Source organism: Prosopis cineraria, unplaced genomic scaffold (genome assembly GCF_029017545.1).
Source record: "Prosopis cineraria cultivar Desert tree isolate PC_DT_omini unplaced genomic scaffold, ASM2901754v1 PC14, whole genome shotgun sequence".
Taxonomy (NCBI): domain Eukaryota; kingdom Viridiplantae; phylum Streptophyta; class Magnoliopsida; order Fabales; family Fabaceae; genus Prosopis; species Prosopis cineraria.
This window is the reverse complement of record NW_026555345.1, coordinates 5,546,641-5,563,625: the sequence shown is the minus strand read 5'-3', so window position 1 is coordinate 5,563,625 and position 16,985 is coordinate 5,546,641. Positions and strand designations below refer to the sequence as shown.

Genomic DNA, 16,985 nt, shown 5'->3' with positions numbered 1-16,985 from the left:
TTAGACTAAAGGTAAAAAAAATCAATATATATTTTTATAAGAATTTGAACTTTATTGGTACGCAAATTTTTCCCAAAAACTGCTCATATTTTGGTCCAGAAGGAGTAGACTTTAGCATGAACAAGCCCGAAATGTTGAAAAGATGATTAAAACAGACTCCCACTTTGTTGAATATTAGTTATTCCTAAACATGCAGACAAACAACCATCATAACGGAAACCCTGAGGACAAATATCTGAGATTAAAGCATTGAACTCGAAGGCAGACTACTAGCAAGCGCCGAATGAGAATAGTAAGCATAACGTCTGAAATTGGTGTTTGCTGAAGATGAGAAATGATTTTGGATAAATATTCAACAGAAAAACTGAAAATGTGACCTATTAAGATGTGAAGAACTTTACAGGTAGTTAGTACAAGTAGATGACTTACGTCTCTCTTCTTTCCCCTAAAATAAGTGGCTTTACAATGGCATTATAGGTATTCTGGTCAGGAATTACTCCCTTGAGTACCATGTAGTCATGCAACGCAATAGCTTCCTCATGCCTGCATTTCCTGATGAAATAGTTAACAACTGTTGTGTATGTTATAACGTCGGGACGAATGCCCTGCATGATCATCACCTTCATCAATTCTTCGGCTTCCTGATCACAGCCAAACTTACAGAGAAGGTTAATCAGTGTATTATATGTGACTCTGTTTGCAGATATTCCTGAGCTCTTCATCTTGGAAGCCAAATTGAACACCTCATCGATCTGTGCACTACTGCAATACCCATTAATCAAAGTGTTATAAGTTGTGACATTAATAGACTTTCTCCTTTCCAGCTCTTCAAATAGACATTTTGCAACATCCATGGAGACCACTCTACATAGACCATTAATGACAGAATTGTATATTACCAAGTTTGGCTCCTTCTCCATCTTTATCATTCCATCATAAACTTGAAGCACATTTTGGATGTTGCCTTGCTTGCCATACCCATCAATTAAAGTTCCGAATGTATATATATCAGGAGTTAGACCACGTACAAACATTCTGCCGAGCAGCTGCTTAGCTCCTGCCAAATTTTTGCTCCTGCAAATATAGTAGAGCAGTATGTTAAGAGAAAAGCCATCCTTAAGCATGTCATTTTCTATAATCCTGTTATGAAGCTTAAGAGCCTCAGTCACATATCCATTGCTACAAAGCCCTTTTGTGAGTATGGAATAGGAGTACTGATCAGGGGGTATACACTTGTCAATCATGTCAGATAATAGTGAAGATGCTTCCTTAATATCTCCTTCCCGATAAAGCCAGTATAAAATTGAATTGAACACAACAGTATTAGGAGTCAGTCCTCTTTCAACCATTTCATCACACAGCAGCAGTGCCTCTTCCAAACTTCCCCATCTGGCATACCCATCAACTAAGGTAGCATAAGTCCTAACGTTTGGCTCAAACCCTGCCCTGATCATTTCATTGTACATCTTTTCTGCAAGTATTAGTTTTCCTTTCTTGCAGCAGCCGTTAATGATGCAATTGTAAGTCACAGCGTTGGGGCAAACAGAACCTCCTGTCATCGTTGACATCTTTGTGAGAAGCTTAAGGGAAAGAGCCAAGTCACCAGTTTTGCAAGCCCCATCCATCATCATGTCGAAAGAAACAATATTAGGAAAAATTCCACACTTCAACATTCGATAAAGCACTGAAATAGCTTCCATCAATCTACCTTCCTTAGAAAAAGCATATATTAGCAAATTATAGGTATTCACGTTTTCTACATAGCCATAAGAAACCATCTCCTCATACAATTCCCAGAACCTATCCATTCCATTCACTTCCAACACATGATTCAGGAAATTATTCCAAGCATGAATTGTAACCCAGCAGCCTCGGAGTCTTAGCTTATTGATCACACCATAAGCACCTTCAGTGTTCCCAAGCTGAGTACAAGCCCTCACCAATGAATCAAAAACATCAAGACTTGACCTGCATCTTTGGTAGCTATCTGTCAGTCCTTCCAATATCTCCAAAGGAGAAATACCCTCTTTACCAATCAAGTTTCGCATAAGACACAATGCATCATCAAATCTCCTTGACTTAACCAATACATGGATTATGGTACAACATGATTCTAACGAGTGTGAGAACAACTTATCTTCAACCCAATTGTAAAAGTCTAAAGCTAACTGGGCCGAGTTCTGGAACTCACAAACAACTCGATTCACCAACGAATTCGTTAATTTTGAAGATAGTTGCCCTAAGCATCTCCATCTCCTTTGTTTCAAATGAAGACAAACTGTCCTAAAAATGATATCTTCAGCACTTGGGTTTGAGAAATGCTTTCCGACGTGTATAGCTCGACTCAAAAGGTGACTTCTTCTAGATAAAAAGGTCGAAAACATAGAAAGCTCAAACCCAGTAAATCAAAAATCCAAATATCTGCGCAATATTAAGTTCATGAAAAAGGGGAAGAGTAACGGCGAATATACGGTATCTACCCTGTTACAGAATCATGGAAATTGCAAAAAAGGAGAGCCCAGACGATGAAATATTAAATATAGTATAATATAATATAACGGCAACCTTGACTGGAAATAGTAAAATGAATGGAAGGTTTACCTTAGAAGAAAGTTGGTCCGCTGAAACTCTATTGAAGCTGTCCTGAGCAATGAAATCGCCGTAACTGTCTATACAGAGGCAGAAGAGCGCTCGGCTTATCTACATCTCCTGTGCTGCTCCTGTAAAACAACGTCGTCTCAATTAAATAATAATACCTTTTGAGATCTGTAAGCGCGAAAAGATGAAGAAGATAGATGGAGTGAGACTGAGAGCACTGCCTATGTTTTTTCATTTTTGGGGGTAGTTTCTGTGGGTGCTTTTGATATTCATATAAAGTTTATTTCTTTGCTGTGGTAGGGTAAGCTTGGTTCTTGTTGAGGTGACTGACAAAGACCAGGCCATGAGAGCAGAGCTGAAGAAGTTGTGAACTTGGTACAGAAACAGAGCAATCCATTTCTGTCTTTTCCCTATTTTCTCGTCAATTGTTTCTAAAAATGTCCGTTGCTTGTGTCTTTTTTTTAGTTTTTTTTGGGAGTCTGTTCGCTTCATGATCGCGCTGGGTAGTGAGGCTCTTGTATTTTATTTTTTAGTATTTCTTGTTGGGATTTCCTAGTTCTAGCTCTAGTTCCAGCTGTGTCCATCTAAGAAATCCTCGATCAGGACTTTCATCAAACACCTTGCATACAACCAGAAAAGCGAAGAAATGCACGAAGCAATGAGGAGGAATTCTAGTCTCCTACAGGTACAACGATCTACGGAGACTTACAGAATTGGGGTAATGACAGACCACAAGAGACGAACAAAATGAGGGAAGAAAACAGAGGGAGTGCAACAAACTAGGGGGCAAAAATGGACGGCGAGGATCTTCCAAGCCAACGGCGTTATGATCCGTTCTTTAGTAGAGCCGCTAACTCCGGGAGCTGTAAGACGCCCATTTAGCGAAAAACTCAGGATTTTAGGCTTACTCGAGGTTGCCCAAAAGAAATCACGCATTATTAGAGTTTTTTTTTTTTTACCCCTAGATTTTTGGAACCAATTTCAGTACCTTTTTTTTTTCTGGGGTTGAAAAACTGGAAATTCCATTACAAAAACAAAAATATTACATCAGAAAAATTATTCTAAACTAACTTCATCATCTTCTACCAAGCATCCAGCAAGCCAATTTCAATGAACAAGATGTAGTGTTATTAAACCCGAATTATTTCTTTGTTTTTTTTTTTGTCAAATTTTTCCTTCAAATTTCATCCACCTAGCCAAGCAGCACGACAATGGAGAAGGGGAGATTGACGAGGAGAACAGAAATGGTGAGAGACTGAAAGAATGATGGAGAGTGGAAACCAACACGACGATGGTGAAGGATTGACTGCTGACTACTGACTACTGAGAGGGATAAATGGAGAAGGAAAACGAAGTCAACGAACTGACCTTCAAGAACAGAGTTTCACGTCGGCGGCGAGATCATCGGGTTGAGAAGACAGAGAGCACAGGGGAGACTGAGAGAGGAAGAAGCCGAGAGGGTGACGGGCGGCGGGAGGGGTTCGGGGGCAGCGATGCCGCCACGCCGGCGAGATTAAGAAGACGGAACAGCCGACAGGATTTACTATTTGTTAATCTCACTCACTATTTCACACTCTTGAGTTCAACTAATTTGGTATAAGATAAACTCATGATAGACTCGTACAGTAACTCGTTAGTTAGATACAATTACTGAATTGCCCCTTCCTCCCTTCGTTGCCTTGCTCACTGGAACCCCTTGCCGCTTTCGGAGGTCTATGGGTGGGCTAACACAAATTGGTTCCGGAAACAGAGAAGCAATGGACTTTGAGAAGAGGAAGGCAGCAACATTAGCTTCTCTAAGCTCAGTGGAAGCTGACAAATCACCAAAAGGCTCGTTGGACGCACCAATCATCCCTCTCCTGAACACCATCAATCAACACCCTTGTTTCTACACTACCAGTTCATGCTCTGGCCGAATTTCTATCCTTTCGCAACCTTTATTGAAGCCCACCATTGATGCGCAGAAACCCAAGAAAAAAGCTAGAGGAGGTTCTTGGCTCTTCGTCTCCCACGACCCTGCCGATCCCGATTCAGTCCTCAGCCTCCTTTTCCCCTCCAAGCTAACTCCATCTTCTGTTTCGACTGAGCCGTCTGAACTTGTCTTCAGATTCGAGCCCCTCATCATTGCTGTCGAGTGCAAAGATCTCTCTTCGGCTCAGTCGCTTGTTTCTTTGGCCATATCTTGCGGGTTCAGAGAGTCGGGCATTGCTAATGCTAACAAGCGTGTGATTATAGCAATTCGGTGTTCGATAAGATTAGAGGTGCCTCTCGGGGATACTCAGAAGATTATGGTGCCGCCCGAGTATGTTCGGTACCTTGTTGAAGTCGCAAACGAGAAAATGGAAGCGAATAGGAAGAGAACCGAAAGGTTTTTTGGATTGTTGCAGTCCAACGGCTTTGTAGAATCTATGACTGCCGATAATAGTAATAATATATCTATAAACGAATCAAGGAATCCTTCTGATGTTTCCGTGCAGGGAGAAGGTCTTGCTTGTGATAATGTTCAAGTTGGAGATGATGATGAGTTGGAAAAGAGGAATGGTGAAACCTCTTCAGGTATCTATATAATTTACTGTTTTCAGCATTTGAGGGATGTACATGCTATTTATGATTTTCGTTCTGTAAAGAAGCAACTTATGATAACTCTACCTATATTTAATAGTCAGTCCTAAATCCAGATAAAAGAGGAAGATTGTGTTAGGTCCTTATCAGCCAACATAAAACTTTGTTAAATGATATAGACAATAGACGTTCGTGTTGTTGTTGTTGTTGTTGTTGTAATGAAGCAACTTATGATCTAGAGTAGAACTGTAGATTGCTGATATCTAGTACTATGTATTGCATGATCCCTAACTTATCTAGATAATCAGAAGAACTATGGGCCTCTGCTGGGGAGTTTTCAGTAGAGTGAAATGGAATAGTATTCACAGGGTGTGTTAGTAGATTGGTTGGGAGAGAAGAGGAAGAGCTATTGCTCTGTTGTTGGGTGTTTAATGAGTCAAGGGCTGGTGATCTCTTCTCATTGTTTAGATGTTACGTTGTAATTTCATGAAAGGGAGTGAGAAATACAAACTTCCAAATCATACGTACATACTGTCATATATGCTGCCAAAAGCATGAATAATCCTTTATCCAGTATTTTAGTCTTCAAAAAAAATTGTAGAGGGCAATCTAGATTATAATGAACTCATTCCTGTTTTGCTTATGCTGGTGGCTTGAAATTTTATTCTGTGATGAGAGGGTGTTTACATCAGTGCTATTTGGTCCTGAGAGTATCTAGTAATGATAATAATGTCTGTACTCATACATTTTGACATGTAACTGATTGCAGGACAGCGTTCCTTTTAGTATGAAACAAAAGTCTGAATCCTTCAATTGTTGACAGGGCTTGTGGATTTTCCTGGTTTTAGTCTGCGGATTGTCCATATTGAAATTGTAGGTGAACCAGTGGAAAAGCTTTTCCTTTGGGGTCATTCTGCTTGCGCATTGGATTATGCTAGCCACAACAAAGTATTTGTGTTTGGCGGCTTTGGAGGCATGGGGAGACATGCAAAAAGAAATGATTTATTGATGCTTGATCCATATTCTGGTACTCTGCAAACAATCAGAACTGTTGGTGATTTATCTTCACGCCTAGGCCATACATCTTCCCTAGTTGGAGATTACATGTTCTTGATTGGCGGTCGTACTGGCCCTGATAAGATTCTTGGTGAAGTTTGGGTCCTTGACACAGCTAAGAATTGTTGGAAGTTAATGCAATGTGGAGGTAGTGACTTTCTTCCCAGGTAATGCTCTAGCATCCTTCTTTTGTAACCTCGAATGAGAAGCACAACTGAAACAAGTGAAAATAAGAAGAGTTTATCTTTTCCTTCACTTCTGGTGGCAGAAATTTAATTCATTTGCGTAGATTCTCACAACTCATTGGAAAGCGTATGTGCTAATATATTTTTGTGTTGTTTGATTACGTAAACTCATTTCAACAAAAATCTAAGTCTAAATTTCCATATTGGATAGGCATCGTCATGCTGCTGCTGCTGTGGGCTCAAATATTTATGTATTTGGGGGACTGGATAATGATAATATCTTTTCCTCCTTTTATATTCTTGACACAATCAACTTAATCTGGAAAAAGGTGCCAGTTTCAGGGGACTGGCCATGTGCTCGTCATTCTCATTCAATGGTGGCGCATGGTTCTCAGATCTTCATGTTTGGTGGATACGATGGTACAAAAGCACTTGATGATCTGTATAGCTTTGATATTCGGAAGGGTCAATGGAAGAAGGAAAAGACAGCTGGAAGGAATCCCCATGCTAGGTTTTCCCACTCAATGTTTGCCTATAAAAATTATCTTGGAGTTATTGGTGGTTGTCCAATTAGACAACATTTTCAAGAGTTGGCTTTACTTGATTTGCAGCTTCGTCAATGGAAGCATGTAATCCTTAATTCTGTTGGCAAAGATTTATTTGTGCGCAGTACAGCTTGTGTCATTGGTGATGACCTTGTTATGGTTGGTGGTGGTGCATCTTGCTATGCATTTGGAACCAAATTTAGTGAGCCAGCAAAAGTTAGTTTGCTCCATTTAATGCCTTCTTATGATGATCATGTACATGTTAAAAATAAAACAAAGCATATGAGTAATCTAAATGATGGGGAAAATAAGACTAGGATTCAAAATCTTGAACAACCACAACTTGAGCGTGTACCGGATATAGGTGACCATGGTGACATGTGTCTTGATGGTGAATCACATGTCACGAATGACCAATTTCAGATGGCTACATCACATTATGCTCTGAAGCTAGACAAGAGATATGCAAAATTAGGAAAGGATATATTGAAGAAATTTGGATGGTTAGACTTTGGCAGGAAAGCATACTCACAGGAGGATGGGTTACATATCTGTTTTCCTGTAGTTAATGATTTTTTTCATATATTTCACGAAAGGAAGACTCATTCAGGAGACACAACTGAAGGAAAAAATGAAGTCGACTTCTCCAAGCCATCTAAAGGAAATGGATACCTGTTAAATGACTTATCTGGTCCAAAAGCCTTGAGTCTTTTACATGAATATGGTGCAAATGTACAGGAAGATGATGTTGCTGAAGTCAGAAAAGCTGCAAAAACTCCTTTGGAAGTGATGACTGAAGCAATAACGACTTTGATTGAGCATAACGGCCTACCTACACGGCTGCTAGAGGAATTGCCAGCAAGGTTTCACTATGTTTCTGCTAATTTTCTTTTGTGATGGCTTATTTTATTATTTTTGTTTATAATGCATCCCTTTGATATTATGTTGTCTAGTCATCTTATTTCATTAAGCTTTCTAGGTGGGGTCGACTTGGAGATATTGTTGTACTTCCAACTACTTCTTTCAAAGATCCAATGTGGAACTCCATCACAGAAGAGCTTTGGCTCACTGTTAGCGAATCACTTAAGGCTAATCGACTCGCTCGCCAGGTAACTATATTTATGAGTAATTCATAAATTTATGCTTTCTTTTATTCTGCCGAGGCTTCTACTTTTTAATTCAATAGTTGATGAATGCTCGGGCAACCAAGTATTTTTCATGAAGAAATTAAGTCAAATCAACAAATATATGAATAAAGCTCAATATCTGCATGTTTTGCCTCTTTTAAACAACTCACCTTCTAAGTGCGGAAAGACTTCATAATCCCCAAAGCACAGACCGTGTTCTCTGAGATCAGCTGATGTCTGCAAATGTATGGTGTAACAGAACCACTAAAATCGTGTCAGCTATGAAAGTTAATTTTCCCTGATAAAATTATGAGGGCGGAATAGGAGGAACCTGTGCCAGCGCATACCCATGAAGGCTAGAGCTTAGAACCATTGAAAAAAAGATTAACTTGTGGGTGCTTCACATTTGTCAAGCATACGCATAGACATTCTATGCATGGATCTGCTTTGCAGTGGTATCTGAGGGGGATGAAATCTTGGAATTGTCAGTAAATTTTCATCACCAAAACACTTATTTTTAATATTTTTAGTTAATTTTACACCTGAAAATTAAGTTGTCTTCAATAGGCTTTGATAGGAAATATGGGAGACATTCTAGAAAAAAATAAATTCTCTTTATGTTATTTTAATATTTTGTAAGAAGGAAAATATAAAGCCTAACTTTATATGGACAAGGTGTTAAGGTTTCCTTTTGTGTTCTTTTATAAGAGGAAATCTGAAAGTTAGCTTTATATGTAGATGTGATTAAGGCTTCCTTATTTAGGCATTAGAGTTTTGTTAAATAGACTTAATTGCACTTGTAATGGACACACTTGATGAATGAAATATTGTGATGGCATATTCAGAAGCTCTCCCCCTCTCTCTGCGTTCTGTCTCCCTCTCCCTTGCTCCCCCATTGTTCCGTTCTTCATTTCTCCCCCCCTATTTCTAGTTTCTCTCTACTCTCTCCCTCCATTCAGATCTGTGTGAGTGTATGTGAGTGTGTGTTACATCAGGCTTTCAATATCTTTATAGTGAATTCGTTTATTCATGACCATTAAGATGGCTATTATAGGGCCCAGTTGCAGCAAATGGTACTAGAGATAGCACGCTGCAGATTCTTGTCGGAGATAATGGATGGGTTGACCATCGAGAAAATGGAATACTCTATTCTTTTGATGCTAGCAAGTGCATGTTCTCATGGGGAAATCTTTCTGAGAAGCTTCGGATGGCCCAACTAGATTGTCAGGATGAGATTATAGTAGATCTGTTTGCAGGCATTGGATACTTTGCGCTGCCATTTCTTGTCAGGTATCCTGTAACTTTCCTTCAAGCTGGGCTGTACAGTTTTGTGAATCTTAAATTACAATCCCATGTTAAGATTTTGTATTGCCTGGCATGAACGCCCTTTGTCTGCCTTCAATATGTTCTGATTGGCATCTAGGATGGGGCTTATCCCAGAGAGATTTTATTTTAATATTTGGGCTGTTGATAGAGCACAGTTACATCATGTAAACCATGTAGCTGACTCCACCTAGTAGGGCAATGTTTGCTGTGTCCATTGCAACAAAAATTTGGCTGATAGCTATCATTTCATTTATGCTTTGCTAGCTTCCTTTAAAATTGACAATCTATTTTTTTTCCCCCCGTTATTCCCTTTTTGCATGATCTTGAGCAGGGCCAAGGCAAAATTTGTATATGCTTGTGAGTGGAATCCCCATGCCATAGAGGCACTCCAACATAATCTGAAAGCGAATTCTGTGACTGACCGATGTCTCATTCTTCAAGGAGATAATCGAAGTTTGGCTCCCAAAGTATAGTCTCAAGTTTATTTCTTCTTTTGTTGGTCATTTTAACTCTATCTCCTAAACATTTTTCAATATAATTCGAAATTTTCATTTGATAATGTAGTGTTTCTTAATAAGTCATCCAAGAAATAACACCTAGTACTTACTGAACCAATCATCAATCTATATTGACTTCCTAAAGCATCTAACTTGTCAGTTAATTTTTAAGAGGAATCAATGTTAATTTGCACCCTTGTTTAAAGGAATTCTTTGGGTCGCAAAGTGTAGTGTTACAAGTACTGCTTCTGCATTGACAGTTTGCAGGTTTTCTTTATTCAATCTTCCAAACACATTGGTAATCTGCTTTGTACCCCTTTTAGACAGAGATTTACTCAAATGTATACTTCTATGATTCTACACAATATGCTGGTAAAAACTTGCTGTGTCATTTCTCTGACATAGTTGAAGGAATTTTTTTTACTATACAGCAAAAATACTAAGAAATGAAAAACAGAAGAGTAAGTACTATTATTTTTGACATATTATCATCAAAGTTACTATTCCGATGAATTTAAATAGTAGGGAGAAAGAGAGTGAACTGTAGAAAATTTGAGTTGACTATAATAATTTTCTCTCTAGTTTGTATGAAAAAATAAAGTAAAAAGGAAACATTAAACCCTTCTTTGGTATGTATGTATACATATATATAAGAGAGAGAGAGAGACATGCATTGAGTGAACTCATGAATATGTTCTTCACTTTTTCTTTAGTCACTGCATGCTGTCAATAAGTATTGGCACGTGAAGGAAGAACAGGTCCATCTATTTTTTGACATTGATATATGGACAGGGAAATGACTCAAATTGATCGTTTGCATCCAGGGTGTTGCTGATAGAGTTTGTCTGGGTCTCCTTCCATCTAGTGAGTGTAGTTGGGTCACAGCAGTGAGGGCCTTGAGGTAATTGAGATGCCTATGTACACAATTTCTTTCTATAGATCTACACGGTACTCTCTCCAGTTCTATTTATAAGTCAGAGAAAGACTAATTTTTTTTTTTTTTTGGTCTGACTTGTCAATCATGTCATTAAATTTTTATCAAAAGTTTCCCCTTTTTAAATTAAATATTGGTAAGAAATTGTACGTTATTAAAATACATATATATAATAGGGGCAAAATAGGGAACTTGTTAAATTTTTAATAGAGTCTATGAGTTTTAAGATTTTCTTTAGTTTTGATGAAACATATTGAAACCGACTTTTAATTTTGGACCCCATTCTTAATTTTATTTTCAATTTGGCCCCCCAACCATTGAACTCTAGATCCATCCCTGTATCACTCTATTGTCAGGTTTAGAAAATCTTTCAATCCTGTGTCAACTGCGGCATTTATATTTCCACAGCAATATAGTTTGAAAGTTGCATGGTTGTTTGGCAATGTAGTTCAAAGTAGGAACTGGACTTCAATCCTCAAAAGAGAAAAAGTATAACTGAACTTGTCATGTCATCAACACTGCAGGAGAGAAGGTGGAGTACTACATGTGCATGGAAATGCGAAGGACTCAGAGGAAGGCCAGTGGACCGAACACGTGTTGAAGTCAATACATGAAATTGCTAGATCTGAAGGTAGTACTTTCTGACGCTGAAGATCTGGTTTTTGACAGAACTGTTGTTGAAACCTTACTGCTGTGATTTCCACAGGTTATTGTTGGGAAGTTTCTATAGAACATGTGGAGAGGGTTAAATGGTATGCTCCACACATTCGCCACCTTGTTGCAGATGTGAGATGCAGACAGACCCAGAGATAGCGAATGGACTATCATTCGAGTATATGATTAATATATGGAAGCCAACTTATTCAGAAGTCTTTAGATATACCATCTTCACCTAGAGCCTTTGCTGATCTACTTTGATGCTAGCTCACACTTTAAATGCCTAATCTGAATCATGAAAGTCCTCAGAATGCTGTGGAACAAGTAAATGAGTTGAATTAATTGAACTGATAAGTGTTGCAGATGGGTAAGAATGGGGAATGATGAGTGGAAAAGGACGGGACATTATTTACAGCTCATATCATTTATAATAATTTGCTCTTTAAACCTTTACGCCTCTCTTCACATGCAATTCCATTTTTTCTATTTGATTGTTATTTAATTTAACAATGGAAAATAGGTAATTATGATATTTAACCAAGTATATTATTTATTTAATCATTGCCCTAAATAAGAATTATGTTCTAATCTTCGTGAGTGTTTCAGTAGTAGTAATAAATGTATAGCCATTAAAATCAAACAGGTAATCAAATGTTAGGCCCAAAAAAAAAAGGCAATCAAATGAAGGAAGAAATTGTACATGGATAAAAAATAGTGAGGTGTCCATATTTAGTATTTGATTTACTTTGAATAAGATTATTTTCAATAGGAGAATATTATTGATAATAAAAGGTGATGTATTTCCTTTTTACTATCCCTCCAGGACATAGATATGAAGTATTGGGTGGAGCCTGATCTTTGAAAGTTGGATCAAGGTAGAATGGCAAATAAATTTAATTAAAATAGACAAATGACAAAAGAATAACATGGAATGAGGTAATTATTTTGAAATCTTTTAGAATTTACTTGACTTTTTTGCAAAATTATGTTTATGACCCTCAGCAAAATAATAGAAAACATAGTTAAAATTTAAATCGAGATTGTTAATAACCCAAAAAAAAAAAAAAAGCTATTAGAATTATAGATTATTTTTGCCATCAAAGTATTGGCTGAGAAACACTTGGCATCTTGAATTTCATTTTTGCCCCCCTCCCAAAAAACGTTTAAGAACATGCCAATTTTACCCTTACTATTTACTGCGACCATTAAGTTATCTTATTTAACCATATACATTCAAGTGACATCTAACTTGGCAAAAATAATAGGTTAAATGTTCCTTTTGTTCTCAAAGCATTAGCTCAAGATATCTAGTATCTTGAACTTTATTTTTGATCATTTTCTCTCTACTTGTTTAAAAACAGATCAATTTTGCTCATGTTGTTAACGGTGACTGTTTAAGTCATTTTATATTGAAAAATGATTATTTTGGTTAAGCTATTGATTAAAATGAAATAAAAAATTACTATTTCATTGTGATAATTCACTAATTTTTAACACTCGATTGATTGATAAACAAGTTTGCAAAAAGAAGCTAGTTCTTTTCTATTTCATTTTTAATGTCCCAGCTAAAGTAATCATTTCTCAATGTTTAATAGTTATTAAGAATAAATGTCATTTTATCAAAAATTAAAATGTCAAATAAGTTACTAAAAGCTAAATAATAATTATTACATTTGCAGTTAGTTCTCATTTGCATATTTAAGAATTATTTTATCATTTTCCCCTAAAAGGCAATGAATAGCGTATTAAGAAATAGCAAGGAGTGCTATTGTTGTACTTGCAGACATGCTTCCTATTAGGTCGGTAATAACGGCTCAAATAGCTATAACAAAATAAATTATATTTGAAATCAAAGCTCGGGGGACGCGTGACGTCGTGATCGCGATGACGATTAATAAACGGAGGGACAGTATCTCAATTATGAACAGAAAATCTTAATATAATATTCCAATGGGTCCCCTAGCCACAATTTACCCAAGCATGAAAGGTATACAAGACTTAATAAAATAAATATTTAATTATTACTGAAATGTTACGAAACGTAAATAATTACAAGTATGAATTGAAGATAAAAATTAATTAATAAATTTAAAAATTATGAGTGTAAAATATGAGTCTTTTAAGTGCTGTTCATGTCCTCTTCTATGATTTGATGCTTTATTTATACTGACAAAGTGATGTTAGTTTTTTTTTTTAAATCTGAAATGTTTTTACAAATAATCATGAATTCTGCAAAACTCATAATACGGTCTTTAATTAATGTTTTCTATTTTTAGCAACAAACTTGTTCTGTCAAGATACTTAGGCATAATAATGCTATTTCCATGAGATTTAGGATCATTTGAGATCATATCTTTATGTACCAACAATCCACATAGTGAGTTTGCAACTAGTGAGATTTCAACATGCTTATCTGGCCATGACTTTCCATTACGTTCGGAGCTGGTCCTTTTGTTTAGATTAATGATTGAGCCTGACTCTTCAGTAATTTAGCTCATATGGCTTTATGGCATACTCAAATGTTTTGACAAGCAACGTTTTATATTTAATCCAAACATATAATATAATAAAAATTGAAAGTGTAAAAATAAAAAATCAACTTATACTAAACAACAATAAATTTTTTGATAGACAAGGTGTGTCACATAATTTTGTGGTATATTTAATAAAAATATAACCTTTAAATAATATTAAATATAAATTGATTATAATATTAATGTTAATAAAAAAAAGAGTAGAAATTAAATATGTATTCTATTATAAGAATAAAATTAACTAAAATAATATTACATAAAATTTTATTTAGATTATTTAAAATATTTTAACGGGATAGGTCACAAATGATATGACACATCTAATTTACTTAAGAATTTCTTCTAATGATCCATGAAATTTTTCACATAAAGATTTAACTTTTATAAATTTACAAATTTTAAAACTTTTAAACATCTTATAAATATATCGCTACAGTTGTTTTTTTTTTTAATAGTATGCATTTGATTTCTTTTTAAAATTATGATCTACTCTTCTTTAAATTTTATTAATTGCACATTAACATATCTGTTCTGCATTAAAAAGATTAACCTTAGCCATTTATGAAGAGTTAGGATGAAATGGAGTGTAAATAGAAGTTCAGAATTCAAATCTTCTTGGCGTGACAAGAAAAATATTATACCCATAATTTTTTTAACTTGAATAATGATACAAGGGGATGCTAGTGTTATTTTATTTTTACAACTATTAAAAAGAAATTTTAATTTTTAATTTTTAATTTTTTTATTGCTCACAAGTATTTTTCTCTTAAAGATAATCATATGCAAGAAAGTATCAAGCACTAAATGTGAATACTTCTTTTAATAAAAATAATTTTAAATTTTTTTAGCTGTGTTTATTTATGTACAAAATATATGATGTTCTTCACTAGTTTATAACAATTAAGAAAAATAGTTAAAAGTAGTTTGTATCATTAAAATAGTAAAAACTGTCACTAATTTTTAAGATTACCCTTCAATTAAAAGTAACCAATTGCAATTATCTTTAATTTTTTTTTTTATGTAACATCTGTCAACAATACAATTAACGAGAATATTTGTGATAAATAAAAATTTACTGCTAGTGATATTTTACAAGTGGTATTATATTTTGAACCAATCTCCATGAATAAAAAATTTTCTATATTTGAAAATTGAAAAGGTATAAGTCTGGGCATAGATTTGGATATGATGAGGGGCTAATAAGTTCTCTCAATCAATAAGTACCTCACTTTGTATGATAATAACTGTTTAATTCAATCAAATAGCTATAAGAGATTTTATTATGTAATTTTAAAAAAGTTTAAATCTCAATTTTTTTAAGGAGACAACCTCTATGAGGAGTGGTTTTTTTTTTTTTTTTCATTCAAGAAAGGTTCATGTGAGTTGGGTCTCAAGACTCACTAGAGCCCAAACATGATTTTAGGTTTAATGAATGCTTACAGAGATATATGAAAAGTGCTTTGATTATGAATATTATTTTGAATTTTTGGAGTAAATGTATTTTGATATATTTTAATCATAAATAAAATGTAATGGATATAATTAAGATACTTGTTAAGTAAATGGACTTAAATCATTCATTAAATTTAAATCTTTTGATTGCCATTGTCTGAGAGTGTTAAAACTTTGGCATGCAAGCACGTTGTTCATGAAAAATATAGGAGAGAATATTAATAAAGGACCTTTAAAATAATTTAGTATCAAGCCAGTACTTGTAACAAGCAAATATTAATAATTGGCAAGTGAAAATTCAAGTTTTAACAAATATCCAATATATTCAAATCCTTACCTTATATTAAATCATTTTAATGGTCATTGTTATTCTCCCATAATATAAAAAGCTCACATGATGGCTATAGACTTGGGAGTGAATCCAAAGTTGTTACCCTTCCCTAGAGGGAAGGAAATGAAATAATAAGTAAATAGTAACATTAAAAAAATAGACAAAAGAGCAACAACGACAACAAAACAAAGCAACGAAAAAAAAAAAATGTTTGTTAACTACTCTCTCGATACTATAATATAGGTATTTTTTAAAAATTTTATTTAATCCAAAATATAATGTATTAGGTAATGTTTATAATTGTTTTCTAACTAAATTCCTACTTCACTTAATACTTTTTCAAAAAAAAGTCAGTATTTAAATTATAATTATTGTTATTAAAGTATTTATATAAAATATTTACTGAGAGTATAATTAAAAAATGTAATTTTTTTAAAGAGATATAACTTTTCTAGAGTTATGAAGTGATTATTAATATCTCATGTTTTAATATTGGAGTGTGTGTGTGTTTTTTTTTTTTTCAAGTGGCAATCCATAGAATGGACACAACTATTGAATAATCAAAGTGATTAAACCAATAAGCAACCTTCAATTACTCATCATCTCCGAGAAAAAAGGAGGGAAGAGAACTTCATGGCGATGCACGCTCCGAATTCCATAAGCAAATGACAAATTTTAATGAGTTATGGATATTAAAAGAGAAGACTGGATTGTTCTATAACAAGACTACATCTTTAATAATTTAACTTTCTATAAAATTTTATTTTAGTTTTTTTAATTCTATAAAATATTTTTTTAGTTCTCTAAATCTAATACCATTAATTTTATTAACAAAAAATATCAAACTTTTAAATATTTATAAAACATTCTCAAATGTTAATATGTTAAGTTTAATTTTTTAAAATAACAAATATTGGTAAAAAATATCATTTGAGACTAATAATATTAGAATTAGATGATAGAAAAAATACTTCATAAAATCAATAGACATCAGTGAAATCTCATATAAAATTAAGTGATCAAAAGTTTACTTTTGCTATTGTTAAATATACTTACATTTACTAAAAATGTATATTATTTATTTAATAAAAAATTCAAGTGCATTTATATATTTATTCTCAACTTTGTGAAAAAATAAAAAATTGCATGAATTTTTTAAGTATATGAATTTAAAAAATTAC

The 16,985-nt window shown here is 34.5% G+C and overlaps 2 protein-coding genes across 7 annotated transcripts; one reads left to right on the top strand and one right to left on the bottom strand.

Annotated features, from left to right (window-relative positions):
* Positions 1–317: 317 nt before the first annotated feature.
* Positions 318–4,107, bottom strand: LOC129292138 (pentatricopeptide repeat-containing protein At1g11710, mitochondrial). Of its 4 annotated transcripts, none has more exons than XM_054929666.1 (3): positions 3,967–4,107; positions 2,602–2,720; positions 318–2,481 (listed from the first exon to the last, which is right to left on the bottom strand). In XM_054929666.1, exon 3 carries the CDS (start codon positions 2,382–2,384, stop codon positions 426–428), a length of 1,959 nt encoding a protein of 652 aa, XP_054785641.1. In that variant the 5' UTR covers positions 2,385–2,481; positions 2,602–2,720; positions 3,967–4,107; the 3' UTR covers positions 318–425. The 4 variants fall into 4 exon arrangements, with proteins under 4 accessions (XP_054785641.1, XP_054785642.1, XP_054785643.1 ...); XM_054929667.1 differs by having other exon boundaries at positions 318–2,421; XM_054929668.1 differs by lacking the exon at positions 3,967–4,107 and adding an exon at positions 2,817–3,488 and having other exon boundaries at positions 2,602–2,717.
* A 193-nt stretch (positions 4,108–4,300) lies between these two features.
* LOC129292137 (tRNA wybutosine-synthesizing protein 2/3/4) lies at positions 4,301–11,940 on the top strand. 3 transcript variants are annotated; one of them, XM_054929663.1, is made up of 9 exons: positions 4,301–5,154; positions 5,984–6,383; positions 6,613–7,809; positions 7,926–8,055; positions 9,128–9,363; positions 9,731–9,866; positions 10,721–10,797; positions 11,355–11,461; positions 11,537–11,940. In XM_054929663.1, the coding sequence occupies exons 1-9, from the start codon at positions 4,314–4,316 to the stop codon at positions 11,641–11,643; spliced, it is 3,231 nt and encodes a 1,076-aa protein (XP_054785638.1). In that variant the 5' UTR covers positions 4,301–4,313; the 3' UTR covers positions 11,644–11,940. The 3 variants fall into 3 exon arrangements, 2 of the variants coding, with proteins under 2 accessions (XP_054785638.1, XP_054785640.1); XR_008588869.1 differs by lacking the exon at positions 11,537–11,940 and having other exon boundaries at positions 10,689–10,797; positions 11,355–11,427; XM_054929665.1 differs by lacking the exons at positions 9,731–9,866; positions 10,721–10,797; positions 11,355–11,461; positions 11,537–11,940 and having other exon boundaries at positions 9,115–9,303.
* Positions 11,941–16,985: the final 5,045 nt, after the last annotated feature.

What these genes read in the sequence shown, in the direction of transcription:
- LOC129292138 (XM_054929666.1), bottom strand. Translation starts at nt 2,384, where the DNA reads ATGTTTTCGACCTTTTTATCTAGAAGAAGTCACCTTTTGAGTCGAGCT.
- LOC129292137 (XM_054929663.1), top strand. Translation starts at nt 4,314, where the DNA reads ATGGGTGGGCTAACACAAATTGGTTCCGGAAACAGAGAAGCAATGGAC. An exon ending in GGTAGTGACTTTCTTCCCAG is followed by an intron (nt 6,384 to 6,612) that starts GTAATGCTCTAG and finishes CATATTGGATAG; the next exon opens with GCATCGTCATGCTGCTGCTG. An exon ending in GCGCTGCCATTTCTTGTCAG is followed by an intron (nt 9,364 to 9,730) that starts GTATCCTGTAAC and finishes GATCTTGAGCAG; the next exon opens with GGCCAAGGCAAAATTTGTAT.